Source organism: Phyllostomus discolor, chromosome 10, assembly GCF_004126475.2.
Source record: "Phyllostomus discolor isolate MPI-MPIP mPhyDis1 chromosome 10, mPhyDis1.pri.v3, whole genome shotgun sequence".
NCBI lineage: Eukaryota > Metazoa > Chordata > Mammalia > Chiroptera > Phyllostomidae > Phyllostomus > Phyllostomus discolor.
The window spans coordinates 50877439-50895346 of NC_040912.2; the positions used below are offsets into that span (position 1 = coordinate 50877439).

At 37.7% G+C, this 17908-nt stretch overlaps 1 protein-coding gene across 1 annotated transcript in view; it reads left to right on the plus strand.

Annotated features, from left to right (window-relative positions):
• NME8 (NME/NM23 family member 8) overlaps positions 1 to 17908 on the plus strand; it is a 49741-nt gene that overhangs the window by 13808 nt on the left and 18025 nt on the right. The window contains exons 6-9 of the mRNA XM_028525995.2: positions 1804 to 1870; positions 3371 to 3444; positions 12478 to 12570; positions 13891 to 14078. Of these exons, the coding sequence (XP_028381796.1) occupies positions 1804 to 1870; positions 3371 to 3444; positions 12478 to 12570; positions 13891 to 14078 (422 nt within the window). The remainder of the gene's footprint in view (positions 1 to 1803; positions 1871 to 3370; positions 3445 to 12477; positions 12571 to 13890; positions 14079 to 17908) is intronic.

The following is a 17908-nucleotide window of genomic DNA, read 5'->3' on the forward strand; positions in this document are numbered from 1 at the left end:
TCCTCTCCTGATTGTATGTCATTTTGCCAAGGCTGAAGTCTATGGCCAGACTCTCAGCCTCTCCCAACCATTACATATAGTCGTGTTTTGTTTTTTTTTTTCCATTTGCCTGAGGGGTAGAGTCACTCAGACAGTGCTTGGATTTCTTTGGAAAGAATTGTGCCATATGTAGCTAAGATCTGGTGTGTCCATGGGAGGAGGTGAGTTCAGGAGCTTCCTATGTGCTGTGATAAACTCGAACCTCAAGAAATCTCATGAGATATTTACCAATAAAACAATGCTTGACAACATTAAGTCCTTTCCCCTATAACAGGGAAACTAGAAGGTCATGAGACCAGAATTTGAAGTCAGGCAGAATGACTCCTAAACATTCTAATTGCTATATTCTATTCAATTTTCTCCACTGTGTTCTGTGGTTATATTGTTGTTATCATTTTACAGAATGAAATCCCATTTTAATTAATAAGAAATTTATTAATATAATTTTTATTTTATATTATTCCATTTTGGGGGACAAGTCTGTTCTTTACCTTTATTATTTAATTGCCTGACAATAATAAACTATAAGCCCACAATGTGAGCCACATACATAATTTAAAATATTCTACTAGTCACATTAGAAACAATAAAAACAAACAGGTGAAATTAATTTAATAATAATAAAATTTTTATTAATCCACTATATTTAAGAGATTCCACTTAAAGATATACTTAATATAAAAATAAGGCATATTATCTTCACTTTTAATACTAAATCTTTAGAATATGCTGTGTTTTTCACTTACAGTACATTTTATTTTGGACTAACCTTATTCCAAATGTTCAGATAGGGTTATGTCATTAGTGGCTACCCTACTGGCCAACAAGCCAACAAATACAATGTCAGATTGATTTTGAAGTTATACCTGGCATAATTTTCTCATTCCTGATTTTAATAAGGGTGCATGCTTCCAGTATAGTTATGTCCAAATATTTTTGAGTCTTTATTCTGTTAAGAATCTGAAGTTATTCATTCTTTTGCCAAAACAATGTTTACATATAATATATTAATATATACAGAATCACAGAAGAACTTTCAGGACTTCTCAAGTAATTAAGACCTTCCACTCCCTATCCTTTCTAGTATTTTACTCAATGGTAGGAAATTAGCTATTGTTTTTGAGCAAGCTTTTTTTTTAAATAAATTAAGGTGGTACCTTTCTGTTTCTGATCAATTAATAGCAATGTTCAGGAATGGACCATGAAACTTACTGCCTTTTGATCTTTTAACATAATAATTATGTATTTATTATTTCCTACTTGTTAATTTATGCTTATTTTATTCATTGTGCTCTTCCGAAGTTATAAAGCTTTTTGTTTTTAATCATTTTCATACAACATATATGCATTATTTCTGATGGTCCTCCTACTCCAACTGTTTTACATTTTCTTTTTTTTAAAGATTTTATTTATTTATTTTTAGAGAGGGAAGGGAGGGAGAAAGAGAGAGAGAGAGAAATATCAATGTGCGGTTGCTGGGGGTCATGGCCTGCAACCCAGGCATGTACCCTGACTGGGAATTGAACCTGCGACCTTTTGGTTCGCAGCCTGTGCTCAATCCACTGAGCTACACCAGCCAGGGCTGTTTTAAATATTCTTTATCTATTCTAATGGAAAGCTTGAGAAAAGTAGTGTTAGATAAGTGAAGGCATATTTCCCACTTACCTTTTATCCCTTAGATTATAAATATTTATTATAAACAAATTTCTAAAAACTCACTATCACATTACAATATAACTGTTCTATTTGCATTTTCTTCCATAGTATCATGAAATTGCATTTGTAGACTCAGATGCAGAAGATACTGGGGAAGCATCCAATGAAAATGTTGGTAAGTAAATTTAAAGTAATGACAGAGGATTTGTGTACATGGATGTTCATTGCAGCATCACTTAAAGCAGCAAAGAGCTCATAATGACATCAATATTAATTGATAAGGAATTGGTAGGATAAATGATGAGTTGTGCAATACTAGACTTAGCTATTAAAATGAAACCTCTTATAAGTGAGATCATATGTTATTTATCTTTTACTACCTGGCTTATTTCACTTAACATAATGCTCTTCAGTTCCATCCATGCTGTCATGAAAGGTAGGGGTTCCCTCTTTCTTTCTTCTGTGTAGTATTCCATTGTGTAAATGTACCACAGTTTTTTGATCTACTCATTTACTGATGGGCACTTATGCTGCTTCCAGCACTTGGCTATTGTAAATGACACTGCCACAAATATATGAGCAAAATAGAAACAGAGACATGGAAATAAAGAACAACTGACAGTGACCAGAAGGGACGGGGGAGGGGACTGATGAGGGGAAGAAGGAGAAAGTAGCAAGTAAAGGAACATGAATAGAGGACCCATGGGCATGGACAGTAGGGATTAACTGTGTCCAGGGGAAAAGAAGGGGCAGGGGAGAGCAATGAGGAAAAAGGTGGGACAACTGTAAGTGAACAATAAAAAATAAAGATAAAAAATAAAATTGTACTAATTTATAGAACATTAAAAAAAAGAAAGAAACCTCTTTTGCTTCCCTCCCATTTATCCTTGGTTTCTATGCCTGGAGCCTTTCAGGGTTATTTAGGCAGTACCACAGGTAACTCATCTGAACAGCAGCTTTCTCTTATTTCATCCTTCAACTTTTGAAAATAATCACTTTCTTGATGACCTACACTTCCAATTTAATTTACAGTTAACAATTTCCTGGGTTCACTGGATTGTCTATGTGGGTGTATGAGTATACATTCAATCCTACTTATGTAGTAGAGGTAAAACATCTAAGAATATGTAGATAAATGTGAATAAATCCATAGTGGTAAATTCTTTAGTGTGTGATGTTTGCTTGCATTTGAGACTCCACTCACAAACAACACTGAACTGAATGGATCATGGGTGTGATTCTAATTTATGTGAATTGCATTAAAATAACCAGTGCTTGCTTGCTTCCTTGCTTCCTTGCTTCCTTGCTTCCTTCCTTCCTTCCTTCCTTCCTTCCTTCCTTCCTTCCTTCCTTCCTTCTCTTTCTCTCTTCCATCTCTATTTCTTTCTTCCCTTCCTTATTTCCTTGCTTCCTTGCTTCCTTTCTTCCTTCCTTTTTTCTTTCTTTGCCTGTTGACTATAAACTCTTGAGAGTATTTTTCTTGTATGCAAATATGAAAGTGCACTTTGGTTCTAAATAGAAACTCTTTGGTAGTTGAAATGCCATAATAAGAACAAAGCTGTCAATTGACAAAAATTCAGTGGGCATTAGTTGTTTACATTTTTAATGGCCAAAACCTTGATTGTCTAGACTTTGTACCAAGAAAATAAAATTGGTGTATTTATTTTTTTCATAGACAAAGTGCGCAATATTGTCATTATCAAACCCGAGGCTATGGTTACTGGGAAGACTATAGAAATTAAAGAAAAAGTAAGTAATATTTTGCCATAATAGTTTAAATTAGTTGAAAAATAACAGCCCCTTAATTGTCAGTTTAGAGGCAATCTTATCATTTAAAGTAAGATAGAACATAATGAACTTCTGGTGCCTCCAATGGCTTTGAACAATTTGTCTTTACAACGGCTAGACCAGGGGTGTCAAACTCATTTTCACCAGGGGCCACATCAGCTTCACAGTTGCCTTTCAAGAGTCAAATGTAAAGCTCCTTGCCCCTAGTTAAAGAGTAGTTACATTTATACAGTCTGAAAATTATATTTAGCCCTTTGAAGGCAACTTTGATGTTTATATGGATCCTGGTGAAAATGAGCTTGACACCCCTGGGCTAGACCTACTCAAGTATCTTTACTTAAAGAACTCTGCTCTACCAGCATCAAATATAAATGATAAAAATTATAGTTATTTTTTAAAAAAATAAGAGTTTATTTGAGCCAAACAAAAGACATGCCTGGAAGCAAGATTTCGAAGAATTGAGAAAAATGGTTCCAAAACTATAGTTCTTACATTGGATCATAGCAATTTTTTTCATGTTGAGTAATTAGCAATTGATATATGTTAACTATTGTATAACACATTTGTTATAAGCTCACATTAGCTTGCTTTATTTCCCTGTATGTTGTTAGAAATGAATGATTCTTTTATGTAGATGATAGCCTAAGAACCCTTTTAATGTTTTGCTTTAGAGCATTCTAATGCAAAGGTCAGCAGACATTTTCTTTATTTTTTATCATTTTATTGTTGTTCAAGTACAGTTTTTTGCATTCCCCCCCCCCGGCCCACAACTCCTCCCCACCCCAGCCATCCACACTTCCCTTCCCTGATTCCAACCCCATTGGTTTTGTCCATGTGTCCTTTATAGTGTTCCTGAAAACCCTTCCCTCTTTCCCCCATTATCCCCTCCTACTTCCTCTCTGATTACTGTCAGATTGTTCTTAATTTTAATGTCTCTGGTTATATTTTGCTTCCTTGTTTCTTTTGTTGATTAGGTTCCACTTAAGGTGAGATCATATGGTATTTGTCTTTCACCACCTGGCTTATTTCACTTAGCATAATACTCTCTAGTTCCATTCATGCTGTCCCAAAGGGTAGGAGCTCCTTCTTTCTTTCTGCTGCATAGTATTCCATCCTGTAAATGTACCATAGTTTTTTGATCATTCATTTACTGATGGGCACTTAGGTTGCTTCTAGCACTTGGCTATAGTAAATTGTACTGCTGTGAACATTGGGGTGCATAGGTTCTTTTGGATTGGTGTTTCAGGGTTCTTAGGATATACTAGCAGTGGAATTGCCAGGTCAAAAAGCAGTTCCATTTTTAGTTTTCTGAGGAAATTCCATACTATTTTCTGTAGTGGCTGCACCAGTCTGCATTCCCACCAGCAGTGCACGAGGGTTCCATTTTCTCTACATTCTTTCCAACACTTGTTGTTTGTTGCTTTGTTTATGATGGTCATTCTCACTTGTGTGAAGTGGTATCTCATTGTGGTTTTAATTTGCATCTCTCTGATGGCTAGTGATACTGAGCATCTTTTCATATGTCTCTGGACCCTTTGTATGAGCCTTTCTTGGAGAAGTGTCTGTTTAAGTCCTTTGTCCATTTTTAATTTTTTTTGTTTGTTTTCCTAGAGTAGAGTTGTGTGAATTCTTTTTATATTTTGGACATCAAACCCTTGTCTGAGGTATCATTGGTAAATATGTTTTCCCATATGGTTGGTTTTCTTTTCATTTTAATACTGTTTTCTTTAGCTGTGAAGAAACTTTTTATATTGATGAGATCCCATTCACTTATTCTTTCCTTTATGTCCCTTACTCTAGGGGACATATCAGTGAAAGTATAGCTGTGTGGAATATCTGAGATTTTCCTGCCTATGTTCTACTCTAGGACTTTTATGGTGTCATGACTTATATTTATGTCTTTTATCCACCTTGAATTTATTTTTGTGTATGGTGTAAGCTGATGATCAAGTGTCATTTTTTTGCATGTAGCTGTCCAGCTCTCCCAACACCATTTGTTGAAGAGGCTATTTTTATTCAACTTTATGGTTCTGCCCTCTTTGTCAAATATTATTTGACCATAGAGACTTGGGTTTATTTCTGGGCTCTCTATTCTGTTCCATTGGTCCATGTGTCTGTTCTGATGCCAGCACCAGGCTGTTTTGATTACAGTGGCCTTGTAATACAATTTGATATCAGGTATTGTGATTCCTCCTACTTTTCTCTTCTTTCTCAAAATTGCTGCAGCTATTTGGGGTTGTTTATGGTTTCATACAAATTTCTCAAGTGTTTATTCTATGTCTGTGAAATATGCCATTGGTACTTTAATAGATATTCCATTGAATCTATAAATTGCTTTGGGTAGTATGGACATTTGAATGATATTAACATCAAAATGTTAATTCTTCTGATCCATGAACATGGTATGTATTTCCATTGGTTTGTGTCTTCCTGAATTTCTTTCTCAGTGTTGTGTAGTTTTCTGAGTACCCATCTTTTACCTCCTTGGTTAGGTTTATTCCAAGGTACTTTATTTTCCTTGTTGCTATATCAAATGGGACTTTTCCCCTGATTTCTGTTTCTGATATTTCATTGTTGTTATACAAAAATGCTTTTGATTTCTGAATATTGACTTGGATCCCACTGTTTTACCAAATTCACTTACTAGGTTGAATAGTGTTTTGGTGGAGTCTATAGGATTTTCTATGTACACTATCATGTCATCTGCAAACATTGACAGTTTTGTTTCCTCTTTTCCAATTTGTGTGCCTTTTATTTCTTTTTCTTGTCTGATTGCTGTGGCTAGAACTTCCAATACTATGGTAAATAGGAGTGGTGAGAATGGACATCTTTGTCTTGTTCCTGTTCTTAGTGGGAAAGCTTTTAGTTTTGCCCATTGAGTATGATGTTGGTGGTAGGTCTCTCATATTTGACCTTTATTATGTTGAGGAATAATCCCTCTATTCCTAGTTTGCTGAGTATTTTTATCATAAATTGGTGCTGTACCTTATCAAATGGTTTTTCTGCATCTATTGATATGATTATGTGATTTTTGTTTTCCTTTTGTTTATATAATATATTACACTTTTTGATTTGCAAATATTATACCATCCTTGCATCTCTGGTATGAATCCTACTTGATCATGGTGTATGATCTTTTTAATTATTGCTGGATGTGGTTTGCAAATATTTTGTTGAAGATTTTAGTGCCTATGTTCATCAGTGATATTGGCCTGTAGTTTTCTTTCTTTGTTATGTCTTTATCTGGTTTTTGGAGTAGGATGACACTGGCTTTATAAAAAGAGTGTGAGAGTCTTCCTTCATGGATTTTTTTTGGAATAGTCTAATAGTTTATATTTGGTTTATTTTTTACAGTGGAGTGTTAAAATCCCCTACTATAATTGTGTTGCTGACAATAACTTTCTTGAAGTCCTCCAAGTATTTCCTTATATATTTGGGTGCTCCTATGTTGGGTGTATATATGTTTACAATGTTTATGTCTTCTTGATGGGTTCTTTCCTTGAGTATTATGAAGTGACCTTCTTGGTCTCATTCTATGGCCCTTGTTTTGAAGTCTATTTTGTCTGATATGAGTATTGCTATCCCAGCTTTTTTTCCTGTCCATATTCTTGAAATATTTGTTTCCAGCCCTTCACTTTCACTCTGTAGGTTTTTTGTTCTGAAGTGGGTCTCTTGTAGGCAGCATATGCATGGGTCATGATTTCTTACCCATTTAGCTATTTTATGTCTTTTGATGGGAACATTTAATCCATTTACATTTAAGGCTATTACTGATAGGTACTTATTCATTGCCATTTTACTTCTTTTGTACCAGTGTTCCTCTCTCTCTCCCTCTTTTTCTTCCATTTATTTGAGCCAAACCTTTAGTATCTTTTGCAGTGCTTGTTTGGACAAGGTGTATTCTTTGAGCCTTTTTTTGTATGCAAAACTCCTTATTTGGTCTTCCATTTTAATTGAGAGCCTTGCTCAATTAAAGTAGTCTCGGTTGCAGGCTCTTGGTTTTCATTACTTGGAATATTTCTTTCTATTTCCTCCTGGCTTGGAGCATTTCTAGTGAGAAGTCTGCTGCTAGTCTTATTGGGGCTCCCTTGTGTGTTACTTCCTGTTTCTTTCTTGCTACCTTTAAGATTCTCTCTTTGTCTTGGAATTTTGCCATTTTAATTATGATGTATCTTGAAGTGTGCCTTTTTGGGTTCCTCTTGATTGGGACTCTCTGTGTTTCCTGGATTTGTGTGACTTTTTCTCTCATCAAAATAGGGAAGTTTTCCATCGTTAGTTTTTCAAACAGGTTTTCTATCCCTTGCTCTTCTTCTCCTTCTTGTTCCTTACTACATGGATATTACGTTTGATGTTGTCCTGCAGTTCCCTTATCACCTCTTTGTTCTTTCTGAGTGTTTTTTCCCTTTCTTGCTCTTCTTGCATTTTTTTCTATCTTGTCCTTCAGCTTGCTGATTCAATCCTTTGCTTCATCTAGCCTGCTTTTGATTTCTTCTACTGTTCTTCAATTCAGAAATTGTATTCTGCATTTCCTTTTGACCCTCATGGATAGTTTCTATTTCCTTTTTCATGTTGATATAGTTTGCAGTGAGTTTGTTATAGTTTCTCTGTAGTTTTTGTTAATTCTCAGTGAGCTTATTGAGCTTCCTTATAACCATTGATTTGAACTCAGTGTCTGATAGTTGAGTTGGTTCTATTCATTTGGCACTTTTTTTTCTGAAGCTTCCTCCTTTCCTTTCATTTGGGGATTGTTTCTTTGTCTTTCCATTGTTTGTGAGACTCCGTGTTAGCCTCTGCTTCTTGTGTTTGTGGTGTGAACTTCTATGGTAGGAGACCTGAAGGAATGATGCAATCTCCTTGATCTCCTAAACTTGCTGATCTCAGGCTGTTATTTATGTTGGCTCTCTGGATATTTGGATTTTGATTGCTGTTGTGTCTTTATTTGGTGGGTCCTTCCCTACATCCAGTTAGCTGAGGGTCACTTTGCCCACCATGTCTTGTGTCTGTTGTGCAGGTGTGGACAGGTTGTGTCAAAGCTGGTTCTTCTGTCTGTCCAACATTATGAGGCTTCTCTTTTGCTCTTGTTCAGTTGTTTGTTTTGGATAATTTTTCTACCATTTAGTTGCAATTCCAAATTGGTCCTGGGTGATGGTTAGTGTTGGTTTTCTCTCACTCCTCCACCTTCTTCCTTTATTACATGTTGGTGGTTCCTTTGTTGGTGGGTTTCCTCTTCTAGCAGGTATATTGGCATTTACAGCTACCACCTAGTCTTTTGGTGATCAGTTGGAGGAGGAAGGCAAAATGGATTAAGACATTGGGAGAGTATTCTAGTAAAGTACCAACCCCTAGAAAAGAGATAGGAGATCCTTTGGATAAGTATTGTGTTAACTGTGATATTTCACCCAACTAGCCACTTTTTAGAAAGTATGGAAAAGAGATAAGACTCTTGTTAAAAGGGAAAAGTTTTGTGAGTTGAATCTAGAAAATAGAGAGCTTATGGGAGGTCAGAATAGGAGATATACTTAGAGTAAAGGATAGAAAATAGGCATAGAGTGGAGAGAATAGAATTAACCACAACAGTAATAAAGTCCAGAAGATAGTGAAATGGGCTAAGATCTGTGAGGGGTGGGGGTTGCTGTGTAGTATTTACAATTATATGGAACAACAGTTATTTATAATACTGGAACAATAATCATATTACAGAAACAATGTTATCTGAATAAGAAGAATAGGAAGTACATGACCTATAGTAGTGTGCTATTGAAACACAAGTGAAGTGGAAGAAGGAAAATTAAAATACACTATGACAGAGAGAACCAAGGAAAACCAGTCAATGCAATTAAACAACAAATAAAATGAAGAAAACTAAATAGAAAGAACAATAAAAGATACTAATAAAATAAAAAGTAAACATAATGAAAAATAATAACAAATAAATAATAACATGCAAGTTCTCTGGAATAGCAAAGTGAAATTTGTCTTGGTTTCTCAGTTGTTGGGATTAGCTTTGTAATCCCACTTTGGGTCTCACTCTGGTCATTTCACAATTCCAGGTCTTACTGTCTCATTTGGGGGGGAAAAAAAAGAAAAGCCTCCTGCTGACTTTAAACTGGCCAAGTGGATTCTGTGGGTCTTCCTGACTGCCTCAGGCAGAGGGGCTTAGGCTAAGATTTTCTCCCTTCTTATGGTTTTGTGAGGATGGGGGCCAGGTCTGGGCCTCAATATTCACAGTTACCCACCCTCTAGCCCAGTTCCTCAGTTCACCGCCACACCCCCACTGCCCATCTGTGTCAGGCTGGCACCTTCAATCCACCAGTTGTGCTGTCCTTGAGGTACACTAATTAGGGGCAAATCATACACCACCTTGTTGTTCTTTGCTGTCCTAGTGCTAGGCAATCTTAAAGTCTCTTCAGGGTAGTTCAGCTCCCCCACTGGGGACTGCTAACATCCTGAGCCCTGCTGCCTTCTTCTGCAGGTGCACCTCCTCCTTCCTCTTATCAAGTCAGCCTGGCCTGGGGGTCAGAGGAGGGTGGGGGCATGTGCAGGGCCTAGTCTGCTGTGGGGGGTACAACCTCTGCTGCTGAGGGGTGGGGGCAGGGGCATGGCCTCAGTTGTGGTGGCGGGGTGTGCGTGCAGCCGCCATGGGAGACTTCCCTAAACAGCCACCAGGAAACTTTTTTAAACAAAATCCTTCTGTTCAAGTCTGCTGCTCCTAACGAGTGCTTGGTCTCTCACACAGCCCAACTTTCTAACCAGACCAGAGGCTATCTGGGTCAGGGTCTGTCATAGCCCAACTTATCTCTTCTCTAGGTATCACCTGGCTCCTCAATTTCTCTGGTAATGACCCAGCCAGCATCCACAGACTCAGTGGATGAACACTGCCTCTGTGCATCTCCCACTTCATTTTTATTCCCCCCAGTGACTTCAAGCATCTAAGTCTATCCTGGCGCCACTTTATCCTCCCTTTTCTGTAGGGGAGGGAGCCATTGGCCTGGCTCTCTTCCAAGGATCCTGTGGCAGGTGGCAGATGCCAGCAGATGCTGAGCCAGGGGCTTCAGCAGCCCTGGTCCCCACGCTGGTTCCAGGGACCTTACCATCCCAAAGCAATTTCCTTACCATCTGTTTTTCAATGTCCTCTATAATTTTGGCCTCCAACCTTCATATATGCTGTGATACCTTTGGCTGTTCACTCTGTTCCTCAAAGATTGGCTAGGTGTTCCACCTGTATGCAGGGGGAAGTGGGCTCTGCTCCCACCTACCTCACCACCATCTGCAAAAAGATCTCAGAAGACATTTTCTATAAAGAGCCATTTGGCAACTACTTTCACGCTTGTGGGACATATAATCTCTGTCACAACTGCTTAAGTCTGAGATCATATGGAGAAAGCACCTGCAGGCACTCTGTAAACAAATGGGCATGACTATGTTCCAATAAACTTTATTTCCAAGAGTAGGCATTGTGCCAGATTTTGACTGCAGGCTATAGTTTGCTGACCCCTGAACAATGACTTTGTGTTGAAACAACAAAATTATATAGAAATTTGAAAGAATGTTTCATGCATAGTAGATATCACATAGGGAGCTATGTCAGGAGGGGTTGGGTATCTCTTGAAGAACTTCCCATCATGCATTCTTTCTTTAGGTGTAGTAGCATTATCATTGATTATGGTCCATGAGTCAAGGTAAACATAGTCTCTCTCCAATAACCGGTTGATTTAATTAATATCACTCCCTAAATATAGCTCCCCACCCCCCTCCCCTTTTCCAGATTCTACTGTATACGTGGAAGAGGGTGTTCCAGACCATATCCCAGATCCCATATATTGCTTATACTTTTTAAAGTTTTCAAAAATAATATAACATACCAATGGTTTACTCTTCCTTATTTCAGTATATGTAATAGAGAAGATTTTTAAAATCATATCATTTTTTACCTGAGGCAATACTATTAATCATTTGGGTTTATTTTTTTGTTTTGACATACTAAATGACATTTCAGAAATATAAATTATGAATATCTATTAAATACCTTTGCTCTTTGGAATACCATAAAAAGCTACATAAATTCTTTTTTCAATTTTTTGAATAAAAAGAAAATGAACACACTGCATTTTCAACTATAGTAAAGGAGAAGCTATCAAGTTTCAATGTTGCTTGGATATTATCTTCTTTTGTCAGACACTTAGTAACTTAACAGGCATGATTTGAATATTTAGAAATTTTTCAAATTGGAATGTCAGGAGAGAGGTCACTAAGATGCAAGTACAGCTATGCAATATCATACAAGCCCATGGAACCAGTTCAGGGCTTGCTTACATGATAGAAGCAGAGGTAGTTGATGCTGGGTACTCCCAAACAAAACTGAGATCAAATTATTGGTATCATTTAATGTAATTACTAAGTTGCTTTGACCCCAGGCAACACTTATATTTAATTGTTTAATAACTCATTGGACTTGTTGTATTAGCTTCAAAACTTCTACCTGTTACATTTTATTATACTTGAATGACATGCAAGTTGAATTTGTCATTAAATTTTCTTTGAGACAAGTAAAGCATCTCTAAATCTTAAATTCTGTCCTTTCCCATAATTTGCATAATTTTTGTTTCTAAGAGGAAAATATAATAGATTATAAGTTATAGCCTTAACAAAGTAAAGCTTTAAAGAAGTTAAAATGATTTTGAAAATAGATTATTAAAAATTGCTTGTAGATTTATTTTTATGAATGATTCAGAAATCTATGATACTTTTTTTGGAATTCAGTTAGTTTTTTAACATCTTGAGGCAACTCACTTAAATAATATAAATATTGTGGAGTTTGTTTGTTTATATATTTTTGAGGCTCTTCAAATCTAGTGCCCAACAGATTGTGTTGAGGTTCTTACATGAAATACATTGAAATCTGGGTGATATGTTAAGCCTAGGGAACAAATCTCTTTGACTTGTTTTGTATGTGGTCCCACAATGTCTGGATCTGACCATACTCTCTCATTGAAGATTATCAATGGAGGATTTGTCATAGAAGCAGAAGATACAAGAGTGCTCACTGAAACGGAAGTGAGGGACTTCTATAGTCAAATAGTAGACCAGGTAAGAAAGTTTAAAGAAAGCCACTGTGTTTTCAAATACAACAGATTCTTATAAGTTTTAGATCTTCATTATAGAAAAACAAATGAATAAGTGTGACCAACCAAATAACCTCCCAGTGTCACTGTTGATGTTCATATCATGGTAATACCAAAGACAGTGACTCAGGAGAAATCTCTAGTAGAAATAGTAGCAGTCAAGCAAAAGTGGATGGATGATCTGATGGCGTTATTTTGGAGTGAAAACCTTGTTATGTTATGTACTTTAAGGCTCCCTGCATCAGCCCTGGAAGTTAATATCTAGGTACTTCCTATAGATTTTTATCCTAGGTTGAAGTTTTCTTGTCATACACTTTACAGGAAAGTTTTAATTCTTTCTGTAGTCAAAGGCCTTTCTTTCAAGCTATTTTTGAAATTCCTTCTTGCCCAGGGGAATATAATAAAGGCAGTGCTGTATATTGGAGAGGGCACTGGCTTGGGGGACAGGAGACATAGCTTCTACAAATTTACTGTCCAATATGGTGGCCATTAAGATACTTGTGTCCATTTTAATTTAAATTCATTAAAATTAAATAAAAATTCTGTGTCATTTTCACTAATCACATTTCAAGTGCTCAATAGCTGCATGTTGCTATGTATGTTAAAGAGCACAGAGTATGTTTGTCATCACAGAAAAGTTCTACTGAACAGCACTTTGTAAACTAGCTGCACCACTCAAAACATCTCTCTTGGCCCCAGGAAAGGGTTGGACCAGCAACATCAGCATCACCTTGGAGCTTTTGTGAAAATCCAAATCTAAGGCCCCTCTAAGTTTACTGAATCATAAACTCTGGGACCAGACTCCAGAAACTGGTGTTTTGTTTTGTTTTTTTTTTTAAGATTTTATTTTTATTTATTTTTAGAGAGGGAAGGGAGAGAGATAGAGAGAGAGAGAAACATCAATGTGCGGTTGCTGGCGATTATGGCCTGCAACCCAGGCATGTACCCTGGCTGGGAATCGAACCTGGGACACCTTGGTTCCCAGCCCGCGCTCCATCCACTGAGCTATGCCAGCCAGGCAGAAACTGGTGTTTTAACAAGCCCTTCAGATCATTTGGAAACATCCTAAAGTCTGAGAATAGTTATTAGACAATCTTTAAGGTCAATCCATGCTAGCTGTGAACTTTTATCCTTGAAAGACGTGTTTGTTAACAGAAGCTTTATAAAGATACCGTACTCTTGCCCACTGATTATAATGGGGAAGATGCCATTTAACAGAGGAAGTAGCTGCCATGTTAGTCTATCCATTTCAGGAGACTGAACAGTTTATCACTTTATTTTGTAGCCTGAATTTGAAGATTTTGTCCCTTCAATGACAAATGGCCTAAGCTATATTCTAGTTATATCTCAAGACAATAAACAAGAACTTCCCCATGAAGAAAATGTACCTAATCCTGAGACTGAACATAAAGAACCATCTGAGGATCAGCATGAGATGGCCACACCTACAGTGATGAAAAAGAAGTGGGACAGGTAGTTCAAGACCAGGAAGTGATTTACAATGTCTTAGTAGATAATGAAGTATAATGTCCAAATATTTCAAAATCTAAAGGAAAACATTTGTGTTGAAGCCACCAGTATTTCTCTCAGTCAATCTAGAATACCATATATTCAGCAAAGCTGGGGTTGCCCTGAAAGTTTATATCAAGAGGATTAGCAAGAGAAAAAAACTCAATTCATCTTTCCATAGCTGGGCACACCAGTCTGGCCTCACTGGCTGGGTCAGCAGAGGTAGGCTAGGACCATGCATAATCCCTCCTAACCCTGTCTCCTCTCCCATTTCCCCACATTCCACTTCTACCTTCCCTGTGTCCTAAAGACATCAAACATACTCTGCTCTTCTATTTAATGTAGTTAGGGGTTAGACATTAAGAATTAAGTAGTTATATGTTATTGTTAATGCATTTTTAAATATTTGAAACCAAATGTAAGTAATTTATAGAATGTTGGTTTTATGCACTACTATTTGAGCCTTTTATTTCTCTGTTGACTCAGAAAATCCAGAATTTAACACAAAGGTTGTCTGAGTGTGCCTGAAGGAAAGGTGGTGAATGGGAACATACTGAGATTAGTTAAATCTTGAGGCTTCATTGTTACCAGATGAGGACCAGGCTGGAGTGGGTCTGCCTTGGGTCTGCTGATAGTATGTGGATTCTTGACTCCATGCAGGAAAGATTTCACAATATGAATCCAAGTGATTTTGAGGGTATGTTTATTAAATATGGGGACAGTGAAACAAAGGGCTTAAGGTATAGGAAAGAAGTGAGCTTAGGCAGAGTTGCTTTGGCTTACTGAGAAATAAAAGTCACAATGAAAGAAGTGAGCCAAGGCAGGGCTGCTTTTAGTTCACTAGAAAGTCAGAGAAAAAGGAGACAGACTCAGGGGGTAAGCATGAGATAAGCTGCCACTGCCTACTTCTCCTCCGGTTGCAAGCCTTATGGAGACCCTTTGAGTTTAGCAAAGATACAAGTTATGGGTGTATTCTAGTGACAGTGATCTGTAGGTCCTTTGTCTTGAGGCTATTTACCTATTTTTAGCCAGAGTCCTAGGGGAGGTCTTTACAGGATATTTATTAGATTTTCAGGTATTTCCTTCAATATGCTGATTCATCAACATGTGCATAAAGAGGGATCAGGGTTTATTTTCTGTTTAGTTTTATTTTCAAAGAATGTCATCAAGAACATCATTGAAGATGGACTGGGATCAAAGCTGATCTGTCCCAGGAAGATCTGGAATGTATAAACCATTTTTTTCTAAGTGTCCTTGATTAGGGAAGATAAAACCTTGTGATTCATTAGCTGGCTGTAAATTGCTCAAATTATTTTGCCTTGTTTAATTATTTTTGTCTCAGTTTCTCTCATTCCACTTGTCAAGGAATTTCCCTGGCTTCTTACTATCCTGCTTCATTTCCCCCTTAGTGACTTCTGTCCCTAAAGTCTTTTAGGGTAGGTTAAGGAAGATGATTTGTCTTCAGTAACTTCTTCCTGCCAATAAGGTATGTGGTCCATGCCTATATAGGGTATGGAAGTTTCTCCCTATCTGATCTAAGGCGGGCAAGGGAATGGGATCTGAGACCAGACCAGAGAGGCCATTGGCTGCTTCTTTTAAAATACAGATGGGTTGAAATTTTTGAAGTGTCATCATCTTGACGTGTAATTATAGCATAGAGGTGACAAATTTGACAAGAAGGTTAGTGGAGTGGAGAACCTAGGACTTTATCTGATAAGGGTTAAGTCCAACAGGGACAAAAAAATTCCTTTCCAGGGGAAGGAGGCTGAGTTAGAAAGAGTGTCAGAAATTTGAGAAAGAGAATTATATTAAAGCTCCGCTATTGGCCCTGGCTGGTGTGGCTCAATGCATTGAGTGCCAGCTTCTGAAACAAAGAGTTGCTGGTTCAATTCCAAGTCAGGGCACATGCCTGGGTTGTAGGCCAGGTCCCCAGTAGAGGGTGCGTGAGAGGCAACCACACGATGATGTTTCACTACCTGTCTTTCTCCTTCCCATCCTCTCTGTGAAAATAAATAAATATATTTTTAAAGCCCAGCTATTATATTACTTATCTACAACAGGTTTTTGTTTCTTGAAAAGGAGTTTGAGGTCTTTGATGGGTTTGCAAAACAGGTTTCAGGTTGTGATTCCTGTGGGGACTCACAAGAAACAGGTTTAATGTGAGATAAATGAACATAACTGCATATCCCTGCGAGCTTTACTACAGTTGAGGTGCTTAGTGGGACCTTATATGGACCTTTCCATCTGAATTGTAACTAGGACTTAGGACAGTTGTACCTCCAGGTTTTTAAATAGACCACATATACCCTGGTTTAATTCATTTGTATTTGTGGTCTTTATTGTGGGCAGGTAGAGTTTCTTTCTATATTCCTGTAACACTCTTTGTACCTGCACTAGATTAATGGGGTAAGACAACAGTTGGAGGGCTTCCTCACTTATTAGCAGGTCAGATCTGAGAAAGGGAATGCCTGACCCTTCTATACTCACATTGCATTTTCTGGCTGGGAATCTCTAGAACTTTCCTTGTTGTGTTGCTAATGAATTGTATTGGCTTTTCACAAGTAGTTACATCTGCTGATACCTAGCAATGTCATAGATTTTTAGGTAACAGAGAAACCCTAACATCACTAATTCCAATTCTTAAGTAGGGTAGAGGGACTCATTAAGGTAAGCCAACTGCTGACAAAGGGCTTTTTAAACAGTGATACCTATTTTGAGAGTTTCAGGAAAAAAATGATAATCAGTTATCAGAAAGAAGGTTTGGATGGGCAGAGTTAGGCTCAAAACAGTACCAGATTTTTGGACAATAAAGTAAAGAAGAGTTCTGTGCAATTCTCATTAATGAGAAGTCAGTATTGCTTTGGTGGCATTGCTCAGGTAAGTCTCCATTACATCCAACTTTGAGAAGGAGTTGTCTCCAGTTGTTCAGTAACCACATAACAGAATGAACAATTTATGCAACTGGCAGGGTGGGAGTGAAGTGAGATGTACTAATCTTGTTTTGACAAAGTCTGCAGTATTTTCTTTCTAGACTTAGAGATTCCTTTCGCCTTTGGCCGTGTTTATCCTGAGCAGTGGCCACAAGGGGGCAGCATGGAGTGGTGAAGAGCTTGTTGGTGGGACTCGGATTTCACAGCTCTTGTTCTGGAGGCAGGGCCTAACAGTTGCTGTGTACTTCCACTTGCCATCTTTTAGTAGATCTGGAAACTAAAGAATCAAGGACAAAATCTCTCATGAGTAATTTACACATTTGTTCACTGTTCTTTTTCTTGCCACCCTCTCCTACCTCAAAGCTTCCTTGCCTTCCTCTCTAGGTGGTAGGGGATAGGGGTGAGGCAGAATGGAAGTTAAAAACAGATTAGTTATGCTGTGAGTGATAGGTGGCCCCTTGTGTAAACATGAGCTAGTCCCAGGACAGCAGAGCCTCAGGTCTGTCAGGTTGGTTATCCCTGCAGAGAAAAAACACAGGTTGTGAACCCACATGGTGTGGGGAAACTGTCCATGCCAACAATAACCCACTTGATCCAATAGTTGGCCAGGGAGGAGTGAGAAAGAAACAGGAAAGTAGGACACAGGAACCCAAATTTTTCACTCAGAATTCCCAAATTCATTTATGATGCCTTTTTATCACATAATTTGTGTTATCTGTTTACATGTCTGTCTCCTTACCAGTCTGTGTATTAATAACCCGAGATACAATGTCGTTTATCTTTGTTTTCCAGTCATCCTTCAGAAGGGGGAAGGTGTGGTTCCTCAGCTGTATTGCTCAGTCATATAAGTAGTTTCGGGCAGTC